Source organism: Sodiomyces alkalinus, assembly GCF_003711515.1.
Source record: "Sodiomyces alkalinus F11 unplaced genomic scaffold SODALscaffold_1, whole genome shotgun sequence".
Lineage (NCBI taxonomy): Eukaryota > Fungi > Ascomycota > Sordariomycetes > Glomerellales > Plectosphaerellaceae > Sodiomyces > Sodiomyces alkalinus.
In genome coordinates, this window is record NW_021167079.1 from 7,297,026 (window position 1) to 7,321,205 (window position 24,180).

At 49.7% G+C, this 24,180-nt stretch overlaps 3 protein-coding genes across 3 annotated transcripts; 1 reads left to right on the forward strand and 2 right to left on the reverse strand.

Moving 5' to 3' along the window:
• Positions 1–5,050: 5,050 nt before the first annotated feature.
• Positions 5,051–8,597, forward strand: SODALDRAFT_46985 (hypothetical protein). Its single transcript, XM_028615397.1, has 2 exons — positions 5,051–5,164; positions 5,306–8,597. The coding sequence occupies exon 2, from the start codon at positions 5,415–5,417 to the stop codon at positions 8,424–8,426; it is 3,012 nt and encodes a 1,003-aa protein (XP_028471566.1). The 5' UTR covers positions 5,051–5,164; positions 5,306–5,414; the 3' UTR covers positions 8,427–8,597.
• A 258-nt stretch (positions 8,598–8,855) lies between these two features.
• On the reverse strand, positions 8,856–10,638 carry SODALDRAFT_327977 (SPFH domain/Band 7 family protein). The gene is made up of 2 exons (XM_028610574.1): positions 10,059–10,638; positions 8,856–9,925 (listed from the first exon to the last, which is right to left on the reverse strand). Exons 1-2 carry the CDS (start codon positions 10,475–10,477, stop codon positions 9,142–9,144), a joined length of 1,203 nt encoding a protein of 400 aa, XP_028471567.1. The 5' UTR covers positions 10,478–10,638; the 3' UTR covers positions 8,856–9,141.
• Positions 10,639–10,934: 296 nt separating this feature from the next.
• Positions 10,935–12,073, reverse strand: SODALDRAFT_327978 (ubiquitin-conjugating enzyme variant MMS2). Its single transcript, XM_028610575.1, has 3 exons — positions 11,773–12,073; positions 11,618–11,697; positions 10,935–11,537 (listed from the first exon to the last, which is right to left on the reverse strand). Exons 1-3 carry the CDS (start codon positions 11,843–11,845, stop codon positions 11,262–11,264), a joined length of 429 nt encoding a protein of 142 aa, XP_028471568.1. The 5' UTR covers positions 11,846–12,073; the 3' UTR covers positions 10,935–11,261.
• Between the last annotated feature and the right edge of the window lie 12,107 nt (positions 12,074–24,180).

Below are 24,180 nucleotides of genomic sequence, written 5' to 3' on the forward strand. Positions count from 1 at the left end.
CGGAAAGAAAACCGAGTATTAATCTTCGTACAACCCGAAGGAGAACCGTCCGCGGCCCGTCGCATAAACAAAGCGAGGATTCGGGGTCGTTTGATTTTTTTTTTGTTCTCTTCCTGTCTGGTTTGTTTTCCCTTCCCGTCGACCGTCTCGAGGAAAAAAGGGGAAAATTCAGGGTCGAACAGAGAGACACGTCAGGCGCGAGGAGCTATAAATTTTCTCCTTGCGTCGGTGCGACCCGCCGACCCCTCAATAGACGAACAGAATATACACTTGTCGCTTGCGTAAAACGAGTGAAGTGGAATTGGTCAAAAATGGGTTGTTGTTTGGCTTGGTTGGAAAAGAAACGGGGGAGGAAAAATGAAAATGGAAAGAAAAAAGACGTTGAAAATTTCGAAAAGGACAAAACGTGGACAAGGCGATGGCGGTGAGATGCGTGCGTGTGTGACTTAAGCTACCTTACCTTAGGTAATTGAGCGAGGAAGGAAAGACGCGACTGGGTGGTACCAAAAGTCTCAGGTAGCGGTGCCGAGAGCCGTGGAGGGCAAGCGGGAACTTCAATCTCCGAGTTCCGATGTCACCTTTGGTCGAGAACGTGTTCATACATGTAAGTACCTTACGTATACTATAAGGTACCAAGCGTAATGGTGACGGTAATACCTGAGATAGAAGCCAAATGGCTGTAAAACATCTTTATGACTTGCAGTCGAATTAAGGTAGTCGAGGAAATGAATTGGGATCGAACTGAGAGAGCTCTTGGCGGTTGGTGATGCAGGTACCGTACCGTACGAAGTACAAAGTGACAATTACTCACGTCGGTGACTGGCAACTTGCGTGGAAACCAACAGAGGTACGTTGTATCCGGTGCTTTCTTGATTGAACATGACCAGTACATACCTACCTTACATAAAAACACGTGAAGACGCACTATACTTCTTACGTGGCCGGCCCGTGGCGCATGTGCGGCTCCAAACGTCCCCAAGGCGAAGAAAGCGAGGGAAGGCCTAGGTATCGACATTATTATGAGTCCCTCCTCATACCCATGATGTTGCTCGAGTCGAGGTGCCCTTCTTTCCCGGTGATAACTGGGCTGGCTTGTTCTCATACAATGTACAGCCTCCTCCGCAAACTACACCTGAGGCGGTGAATAACAAAGTGAGGAGCCTCTAGACTACCGACTACCGGCTGCCGATTGCAGTGCCGTGCCCTGTCGGAAGGAACGAGAGAGGGCCGGCGGCCTGGGACGGAGCACAGGGGGGCGTAATTTGGTAGATTGGCCGGCCCTGCGGTTATGGAGGTCCAGGTCCGGATCCGGCTGGACGGCCCTGACTGGGACTGAATGACAGCTCGCTCAGTTCTATCGCTGGAGTGTCTGTAGCATAGTGGCATCTCATGGCGTTCTATTTTGGGGGATCCCCGCTGCATTTTCATGCATCTTCCGGGTGATATGTAGGTGGTATTCAGGTCGTTATGGGGTTTTGCCCCGGTGTCCCACAATTCCATCACTCTTCCAACTTCGACTGTTGTCGCGTCATGGCCTTGGCGGCACTCGTTCGTCACTCATCGCAGACCTGAGACGACGGGGCACGTGAGACTGGCAGATATCATGGAATCCGTCTATGACGACTGCGTGAAGATGGTGGTACTCGGGACGGAAACGCCATGCAGGTCGGCATGCAGCCTCATTCTCTTCTCCCACAGCGTTCCGAGAGCTCACGGAGTACTGAGCAGAAGCAGATAAAGCGAACGAAACGAAAAAAAAAAAAGAAAGAAGAAGAAAAAAAAAAGGTACATTGAACCGACTGTTGTGATCTGGTAGCGAGGGAAACGTGGGAACGAAATACCTAACGGTGTGCCCAGAAGCCACAGACGCAAGCTACGAGGCGACCAAGAATTCACTCAGCTGGACATAACCGAATTATGCACCGGTATGCCTCATTATATGATCGCCGTCCCTCGCTTACAAACAATTGCTTTCCCGTGGTCATCGAGGCCCCAGCCCGCTGAATCTTTAATAGTTACGTGGTACATATAATTAGGCGTGTTCATGTACGGGAAAACGATATCGTGGGGGCTTGTACGCACAGATCCATCCTCCCTCGGGGTCTTGCATCTTTCAAGGTTTGGCGCAGTTGCTTCGATGAACGATGGCGATGGGACACGGGCGTGTGGATTTACTCAGTAGAAGACAGGGCGAATGTCAGTGGAATGTGGAATCAATGTGAATAAATTGGCGCTTGCCGGTTCCTGGTCGTGTCGCTACAACGTACACGTACACGGACCTTGCCGTTAGATCTCGACGTTTGGCCAATGAGGCTGGGCCCGATCTAAGCCCGGTCATCACTAGGGTTGACCGGCGTGGTTCTCTCTCAGCTAGTATAAAACCGACAACGTGTGTACATAGAGTCGCTGATTCTGGTTATGGCTCTTTGACCCCCTTATGCTATGCAACGCTCGACGAGGTATGAGGTTGTTCGTCTTGGGTAAGGCGGCGTAGACTTGGTGATGTCCGTGACCGTGACCGTGACCGTGACCGTGACCATGACCCTGCCGTTTTCAGACGAGCAAGGCGGCTCAGAGGCACAAACGGAAGGTTGGTCATGCCTAATTCGTGCCGAGTTGTCGGCTTCCAACGAAAAGGGGCGAAAGGGGAAAATACAGAGGGGAAAAAGTCGTTTGTCAGTTCTTGCGGGAAACGGCAGCAGGTGGAGGGCCCTATCGAGTCGAGGCATGGCCACCCGCTAAATGGGTAGTTATTATTAGTGAAATTGCCAGCAAAAAAAGGGGTGTGCCTATCGTGAGTTCGATCTGGCATCACCTAATGGTACCTAGCCAATTGGCGCACCTCGGGCTCTTTGGCTCCCTACAACTTGCAGTTGAGATGTTGGACCAAGTCAGCCTCCATGGCAGCTCCTACGCAGTGGGTTGGTTGTAAATGAACAGGGCTGGGATGAGAGCCATGCTACTGAACTAACTGATTGATAACATTGTGGGATGTGCGTTCATGATGTGTCGGCGTAAGTTAAATTTACGGAATACACGTACAAAGTGCAACACATGTTCGTCCTGAATATGTACAACGTACACGGATCGAAACCCGAGACCACCAATCTGCGGAAAATGCAACACTCCGCGATGATGTCTTGCATTTGGAGCGGTCCCCTGGCTAACTCGCAGCCTCCCATGTCCCATGCCAATCAACCAACTTCCAATACCAGGCCCTGGTCACGCTATGAGAACTAGCGATGAGACTGGTGTTGATCATACAATGTATGTATGTGACATTGTAGCGATGACCACGGACTAACTCAAGGACAAAAGACCATGGGCCATGGTCTATGGTTATGGTTATTAGGTTGGTAGTCGTTTCGCAATGCTCTGTACGGAAATACCCTAATCTCGAAGGGGGCTTTTTATTTACTTTTTCTCTTCTTTTTGAAGCCCGCACTTTCTTTCCACTTTGTACTCTATCATATCTCCCAGTTATTACCTAAGGTAAGGCACCTCGTGGATGCTCAGGGGAGCTGTGGGGCGGTCAGCCTAAGCACGAAGTAATTACAACGTACATGTCATTTTCCCGATGCCGAGACGCGTAAGAAGTCACGAAGCACAAGGCGGGAGTGATGACGAGACTCGGTACACCGGCCTCGGTACATGAGGTAGGTCACACACCTGAGACAACCAACTGAATATTATCCTTTTTTTTCTTTCTCCTTCTTCTCTTGCTTTTTTCCTTTCTTTTTCTTCACCGGGAGAGACACAGAGATTGGCCGCTGCAGGACGACGACAGTTCGGCAGGTTTTCGTCCCTATCGTCTTGGGGTTCCCGTTCGGTTTCGGACATGGACAGGACTGCCGAGAAGCCCGGCGGCACCTGCTGCACCTGCATACAACGTGTCGAATTGCACCGCATTTCCTTGCCTCTCACCCTTCATCTTCGCCGGCCCTCCCTCCGTTGTCCACTGTCCGATGTCCGATATCCACACTTCTCTTCTTCCCGTCTCTGGCGACAATATCGATGGGTCACTGTACGTTGTACACGTGTATTCTAATATTCTAACCCAAATCAGGCCCACACTATTATTTGCATAAGACGGCCCTGAGTCGTCTTGTCCCCCCTTACTCCACCTTTCCCACTTCTCCCCTGGACTTGACCAGGGGTTTCGCTGCTGAGTTCCTTGGAGCGTTCAGGTGTTCAGGGATGTGCCCGGGCAGATCCACAAGGTCCAGCTGAATTGAGAAAAGACCGGTCGATGTCACGGGGTCTGTCACTTTGGCCTCTCTCTCCTTTTCTCCCCACAACCCTGTTTACACCCCCTTTGGTCTGCCACTGCCCCCTTTCCTCTCCTCTCTCTGCAAACGTGCAAATGCAGACTAGACAGGGTTTCTCGCTTTCTCAAGCCGCTAGTGCACATCGTACTCCGTCCGCGTAGTGTACATTGTACTGACATGGCCTAGGTGCTCCGTGCTCCGTACAAAAAGAACCAGGCGGGGCCCATGGCAGAGAACGGCGAACCGGCGGATACATACAAGAGGAAAAGATGCGATGAAGGGGACCCCGGACATGCCATATCATATGCCAATGTATGGTTCAGGTTAACCCATCCCGAGCCCGAGAGCCATTGTACATACGATCGAACGGAACAGGTACGGGCATGGTGCGAGAGACCAGTTCGGCTGTGGATTCCCAACATTTACACCGATTCCCAATTTGCCCATCTCTTCGCTTTCTTCTTGTCCCTCCCCCACCCACGCCTCTCGATCAAATTGCCTACGAAGCACGAAGGATTGCTGCGGGAGCGAAATCCTGCCACGCGCATGCGACCCTAAAATCTAATCTGCCGTCGTCTCTTTTCTTATTCTTCCTTCGCCACATGGGAAAGCAGATTCACGACAAACACGACCGGGGATTTGGAATGGTTGGCGCCTCGCTTGCAACTGGAAGCTCGACAATCGATAATCGACACTCGACACAGCTGATTTTCTGACCATTACGGATTCTTAAGACGAACACATTGAATAAACGGGTTTGCAAGAAAAAAAAGAAGAAAAAAAAGAAACATTGGTTAGGACCTTTATTGATGGATGGAGGACGACCAGTCGGCATATTCTCCTAGGATTTTGGACGGATTGGTGACCCACGGCGTTTTCTGGCAAGCAAGTTCAAGGTATGTTCTATGCCGAAGAATTCTTAGAAAGGAGGCAACACGTCGTGGCCCCAGGCCTGGCTTTGGAGCTTTTCAATTGTTCCTATCTTGTGCTATTAAAATGAAGTTGACCGAGGCTGACGACTGGCTTTCCCTGCCCAGGTGAGCCAGGTCAATAGGACATAGGGGGAAGACGCCCAGGCCAAATATTTTCCGCGGCCCGACCACCAAAAAAGAAAAAGGGAAAAAAAGAAAAGAAAACCACACCACCATGGGCCGGACGTCCAAGTTCACCTTCCCGGTGCCTGGGAAGAAGCCGAAGAACAACCTGCCGCCCATCATCTCACCTCCCATGTCGAAGGTCCAAAAAATCCTGGGCAACGCCGAAATCAATATTGAGTCGCCACGGTCATGGGACACCTTGTCCGCCTCCGGCATCAGCGTGTCTGTGTCAGATCACGGCAGCACTGCGAGTAGTCACCACGGCGGACAAGACAGGCATTTTTCAGGCAACGGCAACGGCAACAGGAACGGCAACGCATATGACAACGCCAATGGTGCCTCGACGTGGGAGGTAGAATCCGAGACCGTCCCAATGCACCTCCATCCCTCCACCGCCGCCGCTGCCACCAACACCAGACACTCGAGAATGGTGTTTCCCGGTGAAGGGGGTTCAATGCACGATGCCATGTCCGACACGTCCAGCGTATCCCGCGCACGGTCCAATTCGACCCTCAAGTCGTGGTACGACAAGTCCAGGGTGCCGCTTTCCGTCTCGCAGCAGACGTCCTCATCCGCCATTGCCAAGGGTGTACCGGCCAAGGCGAGCCAGCTGTTGGACGTGGACGGTACCGGCTTCAATGCCCCGCGTCCTTCCAACCCGGCGAACACGACCACTACCACATCGAACAAGAAGACAAAACGCCCTTCGAGGTTGGACTTTGCCAGCTTCATATCAAGCCACCTTCACCATCGCGATTCCCTCGCCGACGACCGTTCTGCCCAACCGTCACCGTCACCGTCACCGTCCCCGAACCAAGTCTCTTCCCCCAATAGTCTGCCATCACCCGATCATCGGAGGTCACTGAGGAGGTTGGTCCGGAAGCCGACTCGGGAACGGCTCGCCGAGCTTCCCGGAGATGATCAGAACTATGACTACCGGGACTCTCAGAATCGACCCAGGACGGGCGCCACTCAGATGCACGGCATCCTCAACGCAACCGCCCACAGCGCCAACTCGCCGCAAGACCTGTACAATCATTACGAAGAGGCTGCGTTCCGTCAAGTGGCCGAGCTTCCCGCGTACGATGCTCCGCCGACAATACGAGAAGAAGACGACGACAGCGCATGGACGACCCACGACACCTCGCTTGCTCGTGCACATGTGCACGCAAAGTCGCCGACCGACTCCTCCGGGTCCAGACCACTACGATCACCCTCACATCCTAACCGTGACATCCACCGGTTTCCCACCACCCACGGCACAAACAATACCCATGCGAACCCCGTCATCCGCGAGCCGCAGCCAAAGCACCAGGCGCAGACGCAGACGCAGACGCAGACCCAGCCGCACCACGATGATCGACGCGACTCAAAAATCTCATACCCTGGAACTTCCACCCAGTCCGCCTCCGCCGCCGGTTCCATCCTCTCCCGGTCCCGCCAGCACAAGGGCAACGGGGCTTGGGACAATGACTATGCCTCCAGCCTGACCAGCGTGTCGAGCCGCCACACCAAGACGTCCCGGGCCTCCAAACACACCAGCCAGAGCCTCCCCGACTCGGAACGCCAGGAACGCAGCGTGCTGTCGCTCTCGTCCGACTCGGAGGGCGACGAAGAGGTGGAGGTGGAGCCGGACAGCCCGGCCGAGACGGCGTCCAAGTTAGCGCGGTCTATTTCGAGCATTGGCCAGTCGTCCAGGGATTTGTCCGGAGGTGATAAAAAATCGAAGCGGGCGAGTTTTGCGACGACCAATACGTATCTCACCATTCCGAGTAACAATAACACTACCATTACCAGTAACAACGGCAACCCCAACGCCAACAGTCCATCGCCACCGAGGACAACACCGACGACGACTACCAAGCCCACCGCATATCATAACGGGCGTCGTCAAACCTACTCGCCTCCCCGACCCGGCCCGCGGTCTTCATCGCGCATGTCCGCAGCAGCATCGACAATCATCAAATCGACCGCCACCACGCCACCAGAAGCCGACGCACAAGAACCCCTCAGCCCAACCTCGATGCATTTCTACTACGTCCGCTCAGAACCAGTAGTCACCTCGGAATCCAACGAAGGCGCCTCGTCATCGTCGTCGTCAATACGCGACAGCAACCCGCGTTTCATGGCCGTGACGCGGCAGGAACAGATGCTCCTAGCCGCCCTACGCACCAAGCGCGCCATGATGCGGGAGAATAACAACAGCCCCCCTGACGCCGTGGCCGAACTAGAGGGTCCCCTCCCCGAAGGGACGGCGTATGGACATAGCCACACGTCTTCGCAGGCCACGATCCGCGGTCCTGCGGCGGGGGATGAGAAGCCGTTTCTGCATCAGTCGCAGGCTCGCCCGCTCCGGCATCAGGGGTCGGGCACTTCGACAGGGACGGTCAAGTTCGAGCCGCGAACTTCCACGACGGCGACACCGACACCGACACCGCCACCGTCGTCATCAACGGTAACAAAACCGAAAAAGCGCGACTCTGCCCGGTCGTCCTCCCGTCTTTCGAACCGTTCAGCGGAGACCATATCACCAAAAACCAAGCCGGCATCGACGCGACCAAGCCCCGGGCTAGGCGACTTCGGCTTCGACCACGTCGACGAAGAAGACGAAGCCGACGACAGCGACGGCTTCTCCCACAAACGCCGCGACAGAGTCGCCATGGCAACGCAGACGACCGACAACCCGCGCCAGGGGAAAACGGGACCGACCACCCAGGAAACACGCCGCGGGTCATCCTCGTCCGGCAAGCCCAGGACGTCGCTCCCGCCACCTGGACCTCCGCCGGCGGTCCTCCCGGACCCGCCTCCCAGGGCGGCGCCTCGCGAGAAGAGGGTCGTGGCCCGCGAATCGAGAACGAGAAAGGGACATGGCGTTCCGAGGCCGGATTCGCCTATTTCGGCTGCCGCGTGGCCTGTCCCGCCGGTTTCCACTCCTGCTTGTCGGGCTGTGTCGGTGGGGGGGAGACTGACCCCTGCGGATACGGCGCGGAGGAAGGCTGTGCGGTTGAGTGCGGTTGGGGGGCCTGGGCCTGAAGTTGGGTGGTGGGGGGATGATGGTTGAGGGACATATTCCCTTTTCTTACTTTTTTCTTTTTTCTTTTTTCCGCCCCTTATTTTTTTTAATCGGGTCTCCACGCTGAATTGACATGTGGTGACTGGGGTTCCTCGTGGGCGACGCAAAGGACGGAACGTATTGTTTGATTATTTTTTATATTTCCTTTGTTATTCTGCAATGTTTTCAACCATTACACCCATCTTATCATGGCCTGCATAACCAGCCAGGGGGGGGCCAACGAGCTTGACGCCACGGGTGCTGCAATATCGCACCCTATTTCTTTGCATGACACTGTACTCTTTCTATACTACTCTTGTGATTATCTAGTGTATTAATACCGCCACAGACATGAAGGGGAGGGACACTATGGATGGGGATAGGATAGGGGTGGGGGGGAAGAGGTACGGGATATATGGACGCAATAACAAAGGAAGAATTCACCTACATTATAGACAAACGAATGTATGGACGGTCACCGGCCTACTTGCAACACAAACATGTTAAAGTGATGTGCAAATAGAGATCTCTCGTTGAAACGAGGTAATGGGGGTTGTACCGAGTAAGTAATGTACAGAATCTGTTGATACAATCACTATTTCTGTTCCTTCGCCCTCAACCTTCGTTGACCGCCTCATTTTGACAGCCTGGCTTGGGATTATATGTCCCATAGCTTGTAAAGCCATATAAACTTTCGGATATTGCCCCTTCTTTGGGTGAGTTCTTATTTGTCCTCGGCCGCCTTGTCAAAGCTCTCCAAAACAGTCTCCTTCAAGTGTTCGGCCTCACCGCTCCCATCCTCCTTCTCAGCGATGGCGGCATTCGCACCCTCGCCATCCCGGTGCTGTCCCTGAACGATCCTCTTAGCCGCAGCCCTGGCCTGCGCCTCGCTGACCTTGCCAAAGACGCCAAGGCCAGTAGCAATCATGCCGCCAATATCGCCCACATTGCCAGGCACCACGACAGCCGTGCTCTCCTTCGCAAGGTTAGAGAAAGCATCGACATACTTCTCCGCCACGGAAAGGCTCACGGCGCTCTGCGCAGCGTCCTCCCCGGCGGCAATGCTGCGAGCGACGGCATCGATGCCGGAGGCGGTAGCGCGGGCGCGTAGGAGGATGGCCTCGGCCTCGCCGGCGGCGCGGTTGATCTTCTCGGCCTTGAGGGCCTCGGAGGCCAGGATCACGCTCTGCTTCCTGCCCTCGGCGATGTTGATGGCCGACTGGCGCTGGCCCTCGGAGTCGAGGATCTCGGCGCGCTTGGACCGCTCGGCGGTGACTTGGCGGTGCATGGCCTCGACGACGCCGGCGGGGGCGTGGATGTCGCGGATCTCGTAGCGCAGGCAGGTCACGCCCCAGGCTTGGGCGGCTTCGTTGATGGCGGCGGTGATGTTGGTGTTGAGGGCGGCGCGCTCCTTGAGGACGTGGTCGAGGGACAGTTGGCCGATTTCGGAGCGCATGGTTGTCTGGGCGAGTTGGGAGATGGCGTATTCGGCGTCTTCGACTCCGTAGCTGGGAAGGGGGGGAGGAAGAGAAGTGTCAGCAACAACGGTCGATTGTGTTTCTCGTCATTTGAGCCCAGGAGAGGCTTGGCAGTCAGGGAAAAAAAGGAAAGAAGAAAAAAAAATATGCACAACACACGAACCTCGCCTTGTAAGCATCAAACACGCGGGTATAAAGCACACCATCGAGCTCGAGAGTGACATTGTCGGCGGTAATGGCGCTCTGGCTCGGGATCTCAATGGCCGCCTCCTTGAGCGACTTGACGTAGGCAATACGGTCCAGGAACGGCACGAGGATGGCGAGGCCCGGCTCCAGGATGCGGTTGAACTTGCCCATGCGCTCGACGATCCATGCCGTTTGTTGCGGGACGAAGCGGACGACGGTGTTGGCGGGGAGGGAGGGCTTCTGGAAGTAGGACGGCAGGACCGAGGACGAGCCGCTGCCGAAGCCGGTGGCGAGGAGGCCTCTTGATGTGGTTTGGAAGTTGCGTGACTGGAGGAGACCGAAGCTGCGCCGGAGCAGCGGCGGGGGGAAGGCCGCCTTGGTGATCGCCGAGGTCATCCTTGCTGCATTGGCCGAGGTGACCGGGGCTATGATAGAGATTGGAGAAGGTTGTAGACCGGGGGGAGGCGAGAGGGGGTTGGTTAGGCCCGGTAGCTCTGCTGTGGACGAGAAGCTATGGAGTAGAAGAAGCTCCCAGCAGCTCGATTCAGTGCTTGTGCTGAGAAAGAAAATCGAATGACGCACGTGTCGTCCAAAGGTACGAGGTACGTATCCGTGTAATGTAAGGTACCTTACACGTGTACCTGCCTGCCCTCGGTCCGTGGGTCCCGACTTTTATCCGTTCTCGCGGATGTACCTGGGTACTTACGTATGAACTCCGAGGCCGCCTCGTATCCAGGAGCCGACTGACTCCAGCGCCCCATTCGTCTCTGTACACGTATAGAGTCCTAGGTGCGGTGTAAAATGTGACATCTCGGGACGCCGGACCAGGAAAAGCTGGATGTTCTCCGGTGATGTGGCCAGGCATGGGGACAATGAAGTCACGACAGTCACATACAACACTCGGCGCTGCACCAAAAGAACGGACACCATGCGTAACATTGTTTCATGACCCCGAGATGATAGAAGAAGAAGAAGAAGAAGAAGAAAAGACAGGAGACGGAGATCAAAAAGAATACGCTAACAGACCAAATCCCATCCCTACCGTGTCCATTGTCTTTCCTCGCATGCCCCCCACGGGGCAATAGATGTCACACCCACCACTTCCCACTTCTAGTACTCCACGGCCCAGGCTCGGGAAGCATCATCAGACCTGACACCGAACCGGCCAATACGACCTGGCCTACACGTTCTCGTATACGCTGCCCTCGGGCGGCTGGGGAATCTTCTTGTTCGAGGGGGCAGCCATGTACCGCCTCAGCTCTATGAGGGCCGTCTCCATGGTGTAGTCCCGCTTCCACTGCGCCAGGCACGGGAGCTGCTTCGGGTCCACCTTGCCGTTGGTGGGGTTGACGCAGGGCAGGTTGACCTGGCTGACGAACTGGATGGCGGGGGGCTTGTCGGGGTATTCGGGGCCGCAGTGCATCTTGACCGAGTAGATGCGGTTCTCGTGAACACTCTACAGGAAAGAGATTTCAATGTCAGGTCAGCTAACGGTTGTGTTGGGAGCGGATGGGACCAAAGGGATTAGAGCAGTACGTGAGGAGGTCCGAGAATGGTACCGTTCCAGTCGGACATGAGAAGATCTTCGGCATCGTTCAACCCATACGAGCACGCCTCTGTATAGACGCAGAATGTGTTAGGATCATGACGTCTTCCTTTCCATGGGGGATCAAAGAGGGCTTTGCGGTTACCTGCTCCAAGACCCTTTTCACCCTTCTCGAGCTCCTCAAGGAGCCGGAAATTCCGCGGTACCTTGGCGCCCATGATGTCGTTTTCGGTATATTCGTAATTTTGGTATACTATTTTCGCGTATCTGGCCAAAAAGAAGCGAGTGTGATTTGAAGTATGATGGTCGGTGAGGATATTATAGAGTGTTGTCGAAGAAGAAATGGAAGATATGGAGGTTCACTTCTTGGGTGTGGTGGTTGGAGGGGCAGACAGAGAGACAATAGATAAAGTGATATTGAAGACTGTGGCTAAGCTGATAGTTGGTATGGGGGGGTGGCTAGGAAAAGTAAAGCTGAGGGTTGCTATGGGTCTACTTTCCGATTAGTCACCCTAACGTCTTTACGAGTCGTCTCTCTTCCTAATACGCTTTTAATTAATTGGTCGAACTATTTCGCGATCGCGTTAAATTATTTACCTTATCATAAGGAGTATTTCTATTAAGGGTTATTATCATAAAGAGTGCTTTTCTATTATTACTAAAAGGAACTTTTATATTATTACGAAGAGTGTTTTTCTCCCCCCTATTATAAGGGTGGTTATCTAAGATATTTAGTTATATAACCTTAATAAATAGCCCCACAGCAACCCTTAGCTTAACTCTTCGCCTCACTCGGACCCACACCTACCCTTAGCTTAGCTACGGTCTTTAATATCAGGTTATCTATAGTCTCTAGACAGAGGGCGAAGGGCAGAAGGTGTCGAATAGACTATAGTCCTTTCGGTTAGGCCCTGTTCGCGAAAGCTTATAAGATAGGAGTTTTTTTAGGAGGTTTTTATAAAAGTTATAAACAGAGCTAAGGCGCTATCTTAACACTAGTCCGTGCCCTCGATATATCTTTTTATATAGAAATAAGGGAGGTATATCGGGGAAATATTAAGCCGATCCGTGATACTAGGTCAAGTCTTTCGTATATAAAAGACACTACTTTTTTATTAGTAGAAAGTATCGTGGTAACTACCACGTATATCGATATAGCGGCCCTGGGTTTTATTAGTATAGAGGATATTATAGAAGGGTCATTTTATAACACACCGGATCCGTGCTATAGGATATCGATATATCGCCCTTATTATTAGGAATAGCTTTAACATTAGGAATAGCTTTAATATTAGCCTTACTAGCCACGGCACGGCTAACTACAGAGCCTATCTTATAAGTTTTCTTATTATTACTACCTTTTAGATACTTATAAGAAATTACGTGTAAATCCTCTTATCTTATAAGTTTTCCTTTTACCGTGATGTCAGGTGTCTACAGCAGTGGTCATAATAGGCCCCCAGTATAAACCTATAGGAATCCAGGTATACCTAGTCTAAGACCCCTTAAGGCACAAACAAAGCAAGTCATCACACAGCAAACAGGATAGTCCCTTAAAGTAAATAAGGTAGCCCTCGAGGAAGCAAATAAGTAGTCCTTGGAGAGCAGAGCGTAGCCTTAAAGAGCGAGGGAGCCTCCCCTTTAAAAAGGGAGGCCAGCGATTAATCTGACTCTTTAGCTACCCCTACACTTCCCCTATTATAATCCTATCGTGATTATACCTAGTTCCTTACTTAACCCTACCTTTTTACTCTTTACGACTACCTATTTAATATTTTAATCGCTCTGCCCTTAAGGGCGCGAAGACCGTTAAGGAGAGTTACTAAGATATCTAACTATCACGAAATAAACGATCCTACCTTCGATTTTGACCAGGCTATTAGCTAGTTTAAGAGATAGCTCCGCGATAGCGAGACCGCCTTTATAGAAAATACCCATGACTACACGGACAGGGAATATAACGGGGATACGCCGGGAACTAACATAGCTCCTGTTTCTACTACTACCTCTACCCCTACACCCGTCCCTATTCCTGCACCTACTACTGCTTTTATCCTTATCGCTAGCACTACCTCTACTACTAATACTACCCCCGCCCCTCCTATAACCACGACGGGATAGACGTATAACCCTAATATGCCCCTACACGTAGACGTTAACCTAGCTATACTAACGGAGGAATAACTAGATAAACGCGTTAAATGGATAGAGGTATAGAACCACCGTAAGCGTAAGCTCGCGTACCTTACTAAGCTAGAGGCGGATACTACCGCCGCTACCGCTACCGCCGCTACCGCTACCGCCGCTACCGCTACCACCGCTATTAATCCCACTACTAATCCTAGCCCGGCCGATATTACCCACCGCCGTATAGCCGAACCTCGGCGTCGTATTATCGCGATCCCGCCGGGATCCTAGTATATTCACGATATATCTATAATATTATCTATACACGGATCCGCTATATAGGCTAAGTTTAATTTTCCCCTTCTAAAATAGGATAGCGTATCCTAGGCTAAGTATCGCACGTTTATTTAGGAAATAAATCAATAGTTTAACCTAGATTCTTAGTCTTTTCCCACGGACGCTACGAAGAAATACTTTATTATATCGTGCCTCCCCTATTACCTAAAGGAGCGCTAGTAGGCTAAACTACGATATAAATATAATAGCGATTCTAATAGCGTTAGCTAGGCCGCCCTATAAGCCTAGTTATTCTATTAAGTCGACGATAATAACACCCGCCTATAAGAGGTGGCAGTATAGATCTAGAGCGAGTCTATCTTATCTTAGAGAGAGGGCAAGTCTTACGCTAAGTTTATATAGCGGTGGGAAGCCCTAGAGTCGGAACTACCGGGTAAACTCCTAGACTAGTAGAGGATTTAGATAGTGCTAATAAGGGTACTCCCGCCTATTCGGGACTATATAGTATCTATAGGGGTTCCTAAGAATTACTAGGACCTAGTCCCGGCCTATTATAGGGCCGAGGCCTTAACCGTTAATAACGGATTATCTATCGCTCGAATAGACTTTTAGTCCTCTACCTAATAACGTCGCTTCCGTTCACGTGCCCCCGGATATAGACCCTAGATAACCACCCACGGTTCCGTTAGTGCCCCCGCGTCTGCCCCTACGTCCGCGCCTATACCTACGCCTATGCCTACCTCTAATTACCCTATACGCCCTAGATAGTCGTCGTACCTTAACTCTATTACTTACTATAACTATAACTAAAAGGGATACTACGCCACTATATACCTTAGCCCTTATACTAAAAGGTCGCGTCCGAATAATAATAGTAACCCGAATACCTAACCGGTATCTATATCTCGCCCCACGGTCGGCCGTGTCACGGGCGAGGTGCCCTAAGAACTATACCCGCCTCGGACTACCCCTACTACTATACTAGTAGGGGCACGCGTTTCCCTTCGCTAAGGTAGGGAATAGGTGTAGACGTTAGCCCTCCTTAACGGAGGCGCCGATATTAACGTTTTGGATCGGTCCCTTCTAGGACCTAGTTAGGTTCCTAAGGGGTCCCTGATCCCGGTATTATAGATTACGGAAGGATAAACAAAGATAACTCTAGGATCCACTTATAGGATTATCGTCGCTACCGACTACTAGAGACGTAAGAAGGTATAACGCGCCGAGTTCTACGTTATAAACCTTATAGGCGCGAAAATTATCCTAGGGAGGCCGTGACTTATAGCCGTTAACCCTAACGTTAATTAGCAGTATAGTATATAGACCTACCCCTTAACCTACGTAGAGCTCGGCGTGGTTATATCCCTAAGAGAGCTATGTAGGGTAGTTAGATAAGCTAAGCCTATCCTTACTCTAACCTATATAGGTTCTACGCGGGTTCTACGTATCGGCTATATCGGCCTAGCAGAAAACCCTTTAGTGGGATATAAAGATAAATTCTCGGAGGTAGACGTAACCGTAGACGTAGACCCTATTACCCCTACGCTGCCGGAACAGTATCAAGATTTCGCTAACGTCTTTAACGTCGATAACGCCGGCCGCCTACTAATGTATTAGTAGTAGAATCACGCTATTAAGATCGAGGAAGGGAAGAAGCCTCCCTACGGTCCTATTTACCCTCTCGCTATACAGGAACTAGAGGTGCTACGGTAGTACCTATAGGATACCGTCGCCAAGGGCTAGATTAGACCGTCTATTAGCCCGGCCGGCGCCCCTATTCTATTTATTCCTCAGAAGGGTAGTAAGCTACGTCTTTATATCGACTATAGAGGATTAAACAAGGTGATAGTTAAGGACTATACCCCCTTACCCCTAATTCATGAAATCCTAGATCGGTTATTATTAGCGTAGTACTATACTAAGCTGGATCTTAAAGATACGTACTATCGGTTACGGATTCGGGAGGGCGATAAGTGGAAAATAGCGTTCCGGATAAAATACGGCCACTACGAATACCTCGTTATACTATTCGGGTTAACTAACGCCCCCGCGAGCTTCTAATGGTATATTAACTAGGCGTTAACGGACCTTATCGATACTATCTATATAGTCTACCTTAACGATATCCTTATTTATAGTAAGGACTTAGTTACCCACCGCGTGCACGTTCGCGAGGTTCTTATAAGGCTTAGGCAATAGTCCCTATATACTAACCATAATAAGTATAAGTTCGAGACTAAAGACGTTAAATTCCTCGGGTTTATCTATAGCCTAGATAGGGTACGTATAGACCCGGCCCGTATTAAGGCTATCCGCGACTAGGAACTCTCTAATAGTATTAAAAAGATATAGGTCTTCCTAGGCTTTACGGGTTTTTATAGGCGTTTTATTAAGAACTACTCTAAGGTGGCCGCCCCTCTTATAGACTATCTCAAAGGGGGACCCATTAGGGGCTACGCCGGGATTATAGTATTATCCCTGTAGGCTTAGTCCGCATTTAAGGAGATAAAGCTACTATTCTAGAAAGCGCCGGTCTTACGGTATTTTAACCCCGCTCTACTAATACGTATTAAGCCCGACGCTTCTGCTTTTATAATTAGGGCCGTTATTAGTTAGCTCGAGGATAGGCTCTAGAGACCCGTTATGTTTATATCTTATAAGCTCCGCGGCGCCGAGCTTAATTATAGTATATCCGATTCTAAGCTTATAGCTATTATTAAGTCTTTTCGGACGTGGCGGCACTATATAGCCTATAGTTAGAGCCCTATAGTGGTCCTAATAGACCACCTAAACCATCGATACCTGCTAGATAAGCCGAAGCTTAAGGGGCAGCACGCGCGGTGGCTTAAAGAGCTCGCCCTATTTGATTTTAAGATTTAGCACTGTCTGGGGACGTTGAATCCCGTGGATAGGTGATTAAGGAAGCCCTAATATACGCCCTATAAGCGTGCCCTAATTACTGACCGGGCTAAGGCGGTAGAGTCTTTTTCTAAGCGTTTTATAGGCTATATTAGGAACTAGGGAGGTCCCCGTAATAGACCCTATACTATCCTCCCCGCTCCTCCTACCCTATCCAAGGTAGTAGAGACGTAAGCGGATAAGTTTTTTTTAGAGTCCTTTTCGAAGCGTTTTATTATAGGGTATATCGGGAACTAGGGGGGTTCTTATAATACTCCCGAGTCTATTTTTCCCGCCCTTCCTACTATAGTAGTCGAGACGTAAGCGGATAATCTTTCTTTTATTCCCGCTCCTCCTATCCTGCCGGAAAGGGTAGTAAAGATATAAGCGGATAATCCTTCTTCTATCTTAGAGTCCTTTTCGAGGTATTTTATATTAGGATATACCGGGAACTAGCGTGGTCCCCGTGCTACCCTAGTATCTGTTCCCGCCCCTCCTACGTTAGTGGTTAAGACGTAAGCGGATGATTCTTTTCCGGAGCCTCTATCGAGGCGTTTTATTTTAGGCCTTATTAGGAACCAGCGTGGTTCCCGTACTACCCCTAATTCTGACTTTCCCACTGTTAATTCCCCTACCCTGCTAGACTACTTTAGCCTCCGTTAAAAGGTCCTATAGTGTTTCTATAACGGACCTAGTATAGGGCACTATAGGGTTATAAGGACTATTAAGAGGATTTCGGACTTTTACTTTTAAAATTATTTACCTAGGGATACCCGGTAGTTTATGCCTACCTATACTATCTATTAGCGTACTAAGCCGCGGCATTATAAGCCTTATAGCGAGCTAGCGAGTCTCTTAATACCCTAGCGCCCCTTTATAGAGATATCTATTAACTTTATCACGGGGCTACCGCCGGTCCACGGCCTAGGCCGTAAAAGGGATACTATCCTTATAGTGGTATACCGCCTAACGAAGTACTCGATTTATATCCCCTCGAGTAGTGGCCTGATAGCAGAAGGACTTACTAAGTCTTTATAGTATCACGTTTTTCGCACTTTCGACCTACCTAACGGTATTATATCAGATTAAGGCTCGTTATTTATAAGCCGTTTTTAGGTAACCTTATATCGCTGCCTCGGTACTATATAACGCCTATCTATAGCTTAGCACCCGTAGACGGATAGATAGACCGAGCGGTAGAACCAGAACCTCAAGCACTATCTTCGCGTCTTCTACTCGCAGGAATAGGATAACTAGGTTAACCGGCTACCGTTAGCAGAGTTTACCTATAATACAGCGTGGTACTCTACGATACGTTATACCCTATCCGATACCCTAATAGGCTATAACCCCCGAGGTCCTAATAAAGTATAACTACCTAGGGCAGGTAAGGTCCGCGCTGCTAAAGCAGAGCGCCGTGCGGGGCACCTTATAGCCTAGCGCCGATCTATCTTAGACCTTATTAAAAGGGCGTAGGCTTCCTACGAACGGTATTATAATAACGGCCGTGCCTAGCGGAGGTTTAAGGTGGACGAGTACGTCTTACTATCCACGAAGAATATCCGATAGAAGAGGCCCTCTAAAAAGCTTAGCGATAAGTTCATTGGACCGTATAAGGTTACTAAGATCGTCGGCACGTATAGCCTGGCCTACTAATTAGACCTCCTAAAGGGTATAAGAATTTATAGCATCTTCCCGGTTTCCCTGCTAGAACTATAGAGGTCCCGCGATAGGTTATAGCCGGAGCCACTCGTGGTCGACGTCGAATCGGACTCGGATAAGTATAAGGTCGAAGCTATCCTTACCTACCGATATCAGGGTAAGCGATGTTAATATTATTATTATTTATTACGCTATTCTCGCTTAGCTAAGCTAGACTAGCCACCTAGGCAATAGTCCTTCTCTAATTCTTAAGGGGAAACCATTAATAGATAAAAACCCCTGCGCTTTTATTATATAGGTAGTTTTATTATGCGTGGTCGCTACGGTATCGCTCCGCGGCCCCGTTTTTATCGCTATTCGAAAACCGGATCTTACCTCCGGGCTAATGGCTAACGGGGGTTAGCTAGTTAGTTTAGTAGGTGCTATATCGGTTATACGCGCCCTCGGTGCGTTATCGCTACAGTCCCTCGCCGCCGTCCTTTCCTTTATTCCGGATCCGGCGAGGTTATTCTTCCCTTACCGCGGCACCTTTTATGCCCTCCCTCCCTTCTATAGGGGGCGCGCCTACCCCCCCCCCTTACTCCTTCCTTTATTTATTATTTATTCTAAAACTTCCTTTATATGCCTATTATTTAAAATAACCCTTATTTAGTTATATGCCTCCCTTACTCGCGCTATATAGGCTCTCCGGGGTAGGCGCTATAGTATAGGCCGGGCGTGGCTGCTATTCCCTAGAAGGCGTGGTGACTTTTAAGGCTAATCTGGCGCTCTCTTTTTTTATAACCCTCCCTTTTTTCCTCTCTTTTCCTCCTTTCCTCTTTTCCTCCTTAAAGCTATCGTTCTTAAGGTAAGTTTTACGCGGTCGGTACGATATAGGTGCGGCCCTAGAATTCCCGTGCGGGATCCCCGGTGCTATTCGGCTATATAGTAGGGGATCTAACGGGGTTCCGGGTCGCGCCGTTCTCGCGCCGCCCCCGCTCCGCTCCCGTAGCGCCCGCCTCGGTCTAACTCTCCTACCCCTCTAAATACCTAGTAATAAGACCTCTATTACTAAAGGGGGAGCCGGTACCGATGCCTATAAGGGTAAAGGGCCGGCTACCCCCTAGCCTTCTATTATAAGTTCCCTACTTTATTATTATCGCGCCCGCTCTACACCCCTATTTCGTATTCTAACCCGGTATAGTCCGCCGCTACCCCTACTATCCGCTTATCGCCCTGCACCTTATACGTTATATCCTTAGCACGAGACTACTAGGCCGTACCCTATTAGAACCCCCTTAGTATATAGTCCCGTCGCGTCCCCGCTACGCCCTCGTAGCGCCCCCGCTTTATACCGTATTTACTAACCCGATTTAGGAGCCGGCGCCTATTATATTAAATATATTAATAGTAATCGTAGTAGTAGCTATTATACCCCGGTTTATCCCTGCTACGCCCTCGCTACGCCTTTACTCCTTTAATCCTCCTGTTAGGTCCCCCCCCCCTATAATAACGCCGCTACCGCCCTTATCGCCGCCGCCGCCACCGCCAGCGCCGCCCCGACTTCTTTTATGGGTTTTTCCCTTTCTCTATTATACCGTATACGCTACATCCTTATTATTAATCCTGTCGTAGAATATCTGGAAGTATTAATAGGCGGTTACCCGTTAGACTCGCGCCTTTTAGGCGTACTGCGCCGCCCTCCGCCGGGCTAGTAGTGTTAGTATAATCGCCGCCCCCGCCGCCGCGCCTCCGTAGAGCTATAGTAGTAGCTACGCTTATAACGGTAAGATATTAGAGCTTATCCTTATTTACCTTATAAGTTACCTCGCGCTAACCCCGCGCCGACCCCGCTATTAACGCGTATTATAGGGTATCCCTATTCCTTTATTAGGGGATCCTACGGCCTTAGCTACTAAGGATAAAAGTAAAGGTAAGGACGAGGTTATCCTGGTAGATAGTAGAGTGATTAGCTCTAACGATAATAACGACAAGTCCGATAAGTATATAGATAAGGAGTAAATGTAGCGCGCCCGTAACGCGGTTATATAGCGGCTATTAATAAACATTTTACTCTCCCTTTACTTATTCCCTTCGTAGTCGTCTTTACCTCCCTTCGTAGTCGTCTTTACCTCCCTTCGTAGTCGTCTTTACCTCCCTTCGTAGTCGTCTTTACCTCCCTTCGTAGTCGTCTTCGCCTCCCCGTGTTTATACCCGAGGTTTTAGCGCTACGGGGGCTCTACTACGCCTCCGTGTTTAGTTATTATACTAGTCGGAAGTCTAGGAGGCGCCCGGTTTATAGGAATTATTTCGCGACCTTCCCCGCGGTCTTTTTACTCCGGAGCACTAGGAGCTAGTCCTGTTTTACTAGTAGGCGCGCGCCTGTATCGGCCGCGAGGCGCTCTTATATCTCCCCTAATATATCTTAGTATTATAACGCGATATATTCCGCTGTCTCCGGCCCTCCGTCGGTATACCGGTAACGCGGTATCGCCGCTTCCGGCACGTCTCTTATAAAAAGGAAGTGGCGAAGGCTTATTTTCTCCGTTTAAATCTAGGTAAGAATAGAGCTTTATGGTTTTATAAGGCCTTTATACTTCCTAAGCGCTATATAGTCGAATTAGGGTATCCACGCTACGGCCACGCTACTATATTAGCGTAGTAAGGTATATTTCTACCGGTACGCTTATTCCTCTTAAAGGCGTTAGGCTAATTCCCTCCTGAGGAGTTAGGACTTAACCTCCTACTTTTATGCCCCTTAGGACCTTAGGTAGGGCCTAACCCCTCCCCCGCGTCTTCTACGCTATATAGCCGTTTCGGCTATTTATCGTACCTAAAGTATCGCTTACTTTATCTAGGTATTCTTTATACGTAGTACCGCTTATACAGTTAGGGCGTTATAGTATAAGTTAAGGGGGGGACCCCCGCCTTTATCTTAACTACCTTTATAGTGGTGGCCCGATACGCACCGGTAACGATACGTAGGTATTACGCCTGCTTATTAGCTAGTCCTTTAAGAACTCCGCTCGGCTTCTCCCCTTTTCTCGTTATTATATAGAAGGCCGGGGCCGTGTATAGTATAGCGCTCCGGACTACTATTTAGTATAGTTTACGCGTGTCCCTGATACGGTAGCCCTATACTAACGCTATAAGGCGTGTAAAGGCGTATTTCTGGGTAAGGAGTTTAGCTTTAAGTTTCCTGATATAGGGATGGAATATAAGCTTTTAGTCGAGGATAATCCCTACGACCTCTATTTCTTTAACTTACGGCGCCAGTACGCCCTTAAGGCGTAGTAGGAGTGGTGGCGGTTTTTATTTTCTTATAAAGTAAAGGAGCTTATACTTCCGTGGCTTAAATCGTAGTCCGCTCCTCCGTGACTAGCTTTAGTAGACTTATTATACCCGTTTAATGTACGCTTATAGTACGGCCTTATTACGTCTAAAGGCTACGATATTCGTGTTATCGATGAAGCCGACTACCACGACCCGCGGTATCCGGATTAATTCCTAGTAAAGCGTCCTAATAAATAGTATAAAGAGGATCGGGGAGAGGGGGGATCTTTAGGGAACTCCCGCCTGATTTCTACCTAGTACGCCGTGTCGCTATTAAAGCGTAGGCGCGCCGTGCGCGCTAGAAGGTATAAGTAGGTCTATTTTATAACCTAGCCCGGGAAGCCGTACTAGGCGAGGACTTCGAGGAGTTTTTAGTATAGTATTATATCGAAGGCGCCTTAGATATTAAGCTTTAATTACGCTATAGCCCCGCCGCGCTCTTACGCGGCGTATACCCCCTCTATAATAGCCTTAACCGCTACTATCGTATCGCGGTGTCTACGATTACCTATTTATCCGGCGGGGAGGAGTCGGTACTCCTCCGCTATAATCGTAATTCTCCCTACTATTATCTTCTTAAGGACCTTCCCTATTACGCTAAGGAGTAATATCGGTCGCTACCCCGAGGCTATTGTATAAGCTTCTTTCGGTTTACCTGGTTTTTTAAGTACTACTATTTCTATAGTACGGTATTATTACGGGAAATATATAGCCTTAAGGCTTACGGAGAAGAGTTATGCTAGTCGCCTATAGAGTGGTTAGCTATAGGCGAGTAGGAATCCGTTCGGTAAGCCGTCCTCCCCGGGTATCTTTTATTTTATTATTTATTATATAGCCTACTAAACCTCCTTTTCTATAACCTCTTACGTGAGTAGTATTACTGCCGTCCTTAGCACGCCGCCGATACGCCCGCTTTCTATAGGGTATAGTAGGGGGAAAAACTTCTTTACGAGGATTATCGCTTTCCTATTATATATTATTATAACCGGTCCGTCCGCGCTACGCTATAGGGGCAGGATAGATAGGAGGTCTAGGGGTAAATGGCTTACTGTCCGGGCCTAGCGTTATAGTGCCTAAAGGCTTTTTTAGTCTACTACTATCGTATCGACGGCGCCGCGCTAGCTTTTCCGCTTTTTTATTCTAATTAGAATATCGTGATATTTTTCTGCCTCCTTAAGTTTATTCTACCTACCGCGCGACCTCCGCCCGTAATAGCGCCGTGTTAGCCTTATTACCTCCTTATTCGTTTTTACTATCTTCTACGTTTACTATAGCGGCCTATCGCGGAAGGCGGCTAGCTCGCGGCGTGGTGCCGTAGCGTCCGCGATACTAATAAGGTCCTATAGTATCTAGTTTACTACCTAGTCGATTACTTCCGGGGTAAGGTGTATTTCTTTATAGTCTAGCCTCTAGGCCTCTTTCTAGGCCGCTTCCTAGTCTAACTTCCTTTACCTCTATCCTTTACTAGTGATACGCTAGCGCGGTTACGCTATATTAATATTAATTACCTAGGCTATAGAGTCTAAGCCTATTAGGTCTAGATTATCCCCTTAGTATACGTATATAAGGTCCGCTAAGACTTAGGTAAGGTTTAGCATACTATACTATCGATTAGTATCGGCCGAGGTCCTAGTAATATATCCTTTTGGGGTTATAAGGTTAAGTTACTATCGGTGCACGAGTGTAATAAAGTTTTCCAATTATCTTTTATATTTATTATATCTATTCTAAAAGGATTCTTTAGGTTAAAGTCTCTTACTAGGACGGTACGCTACCGCTCCGGTTCCGCCGCGAGTTTATATATTGGGGTCTCCTACTCTCCTCCTTTATAGTATAGTGAGTATACTACCTATATATTCGTTTCCTGCTATTATATCCCGACTCTAATTATAGCCTAGGCCTAATCCTTACCCGTATGCTATATAAACATAGCGGCCTTATACCACTTATATATATAGAGTAGGGCGCGCTTACTCCCCTATACTATCCTATAATTATATCCCTTTAGGTAAATCGGGTTCTTCCTTTTATTTAACCCGGGCTCTGTTACCGCTATTATATTATACCTGCTATAGTTATAGAGTGCTTACTATACTCTATCCCGCTATCCCCCTATATTCTACTAAGCGATTCTAATGATTTATCTTAAGCGGTTACGCTATACTCGCTTCGCTTTATAGTTACGCCTTAGGTATAGCCCGGGAGTAGAGGGTAAGGCTTTATAGGGGTTAGAAGGTATTATTAGAGGCGAGGAACC

Bases quoted from the DNA above. Each gene is read 5' to 3' on its own strand.
- SODALDRAFT_327978 (XM_028610575.1), bottom strand. From the start codon at position 11,845: ATGGGCGCCAAGGTACCGCGGAATTTCCGGCTCCTTGAGGAGCTCGAG. The intron at 11,698-11,772 runs GTAACCGCAAAG...GCGTCTATACAG, and splicing joins TGAAAAGGGTCTTGGAGCAG to AGGCGTGCTCGTATGGGTTG. The intron at 11,538-11,617 runs GTACTGCTCTAA...TCTTTCCTGTAG, and splicing joins CCATTCTCGGACCTCCTCAC to AGTGTTCACGAGAACCGCAT.
- SODALDRAFT_327977 (XM_028610574.1), bottom strand. From the start codon at position 10,477: ATGACCTCGGCGATCACCAAGGCGGCCTTCCCCCCGCCGCTGCTCCGG. The intron at 9,926-10,058 runs GTTCGTGTGTTG...CCCCCTTCCCAG, and splicing joins TTTGATGCTTACAAGGCGAG to CTACGGAGTCGAAGACGCCG.
- SODALDRAFT_46985 (XM_028615397.1), top strand. From the start codon at position 5,415: ATGGGCCGGACGTCCAAGTTCACCTTCCCGGTGCCTGGGAAGAAGCCG.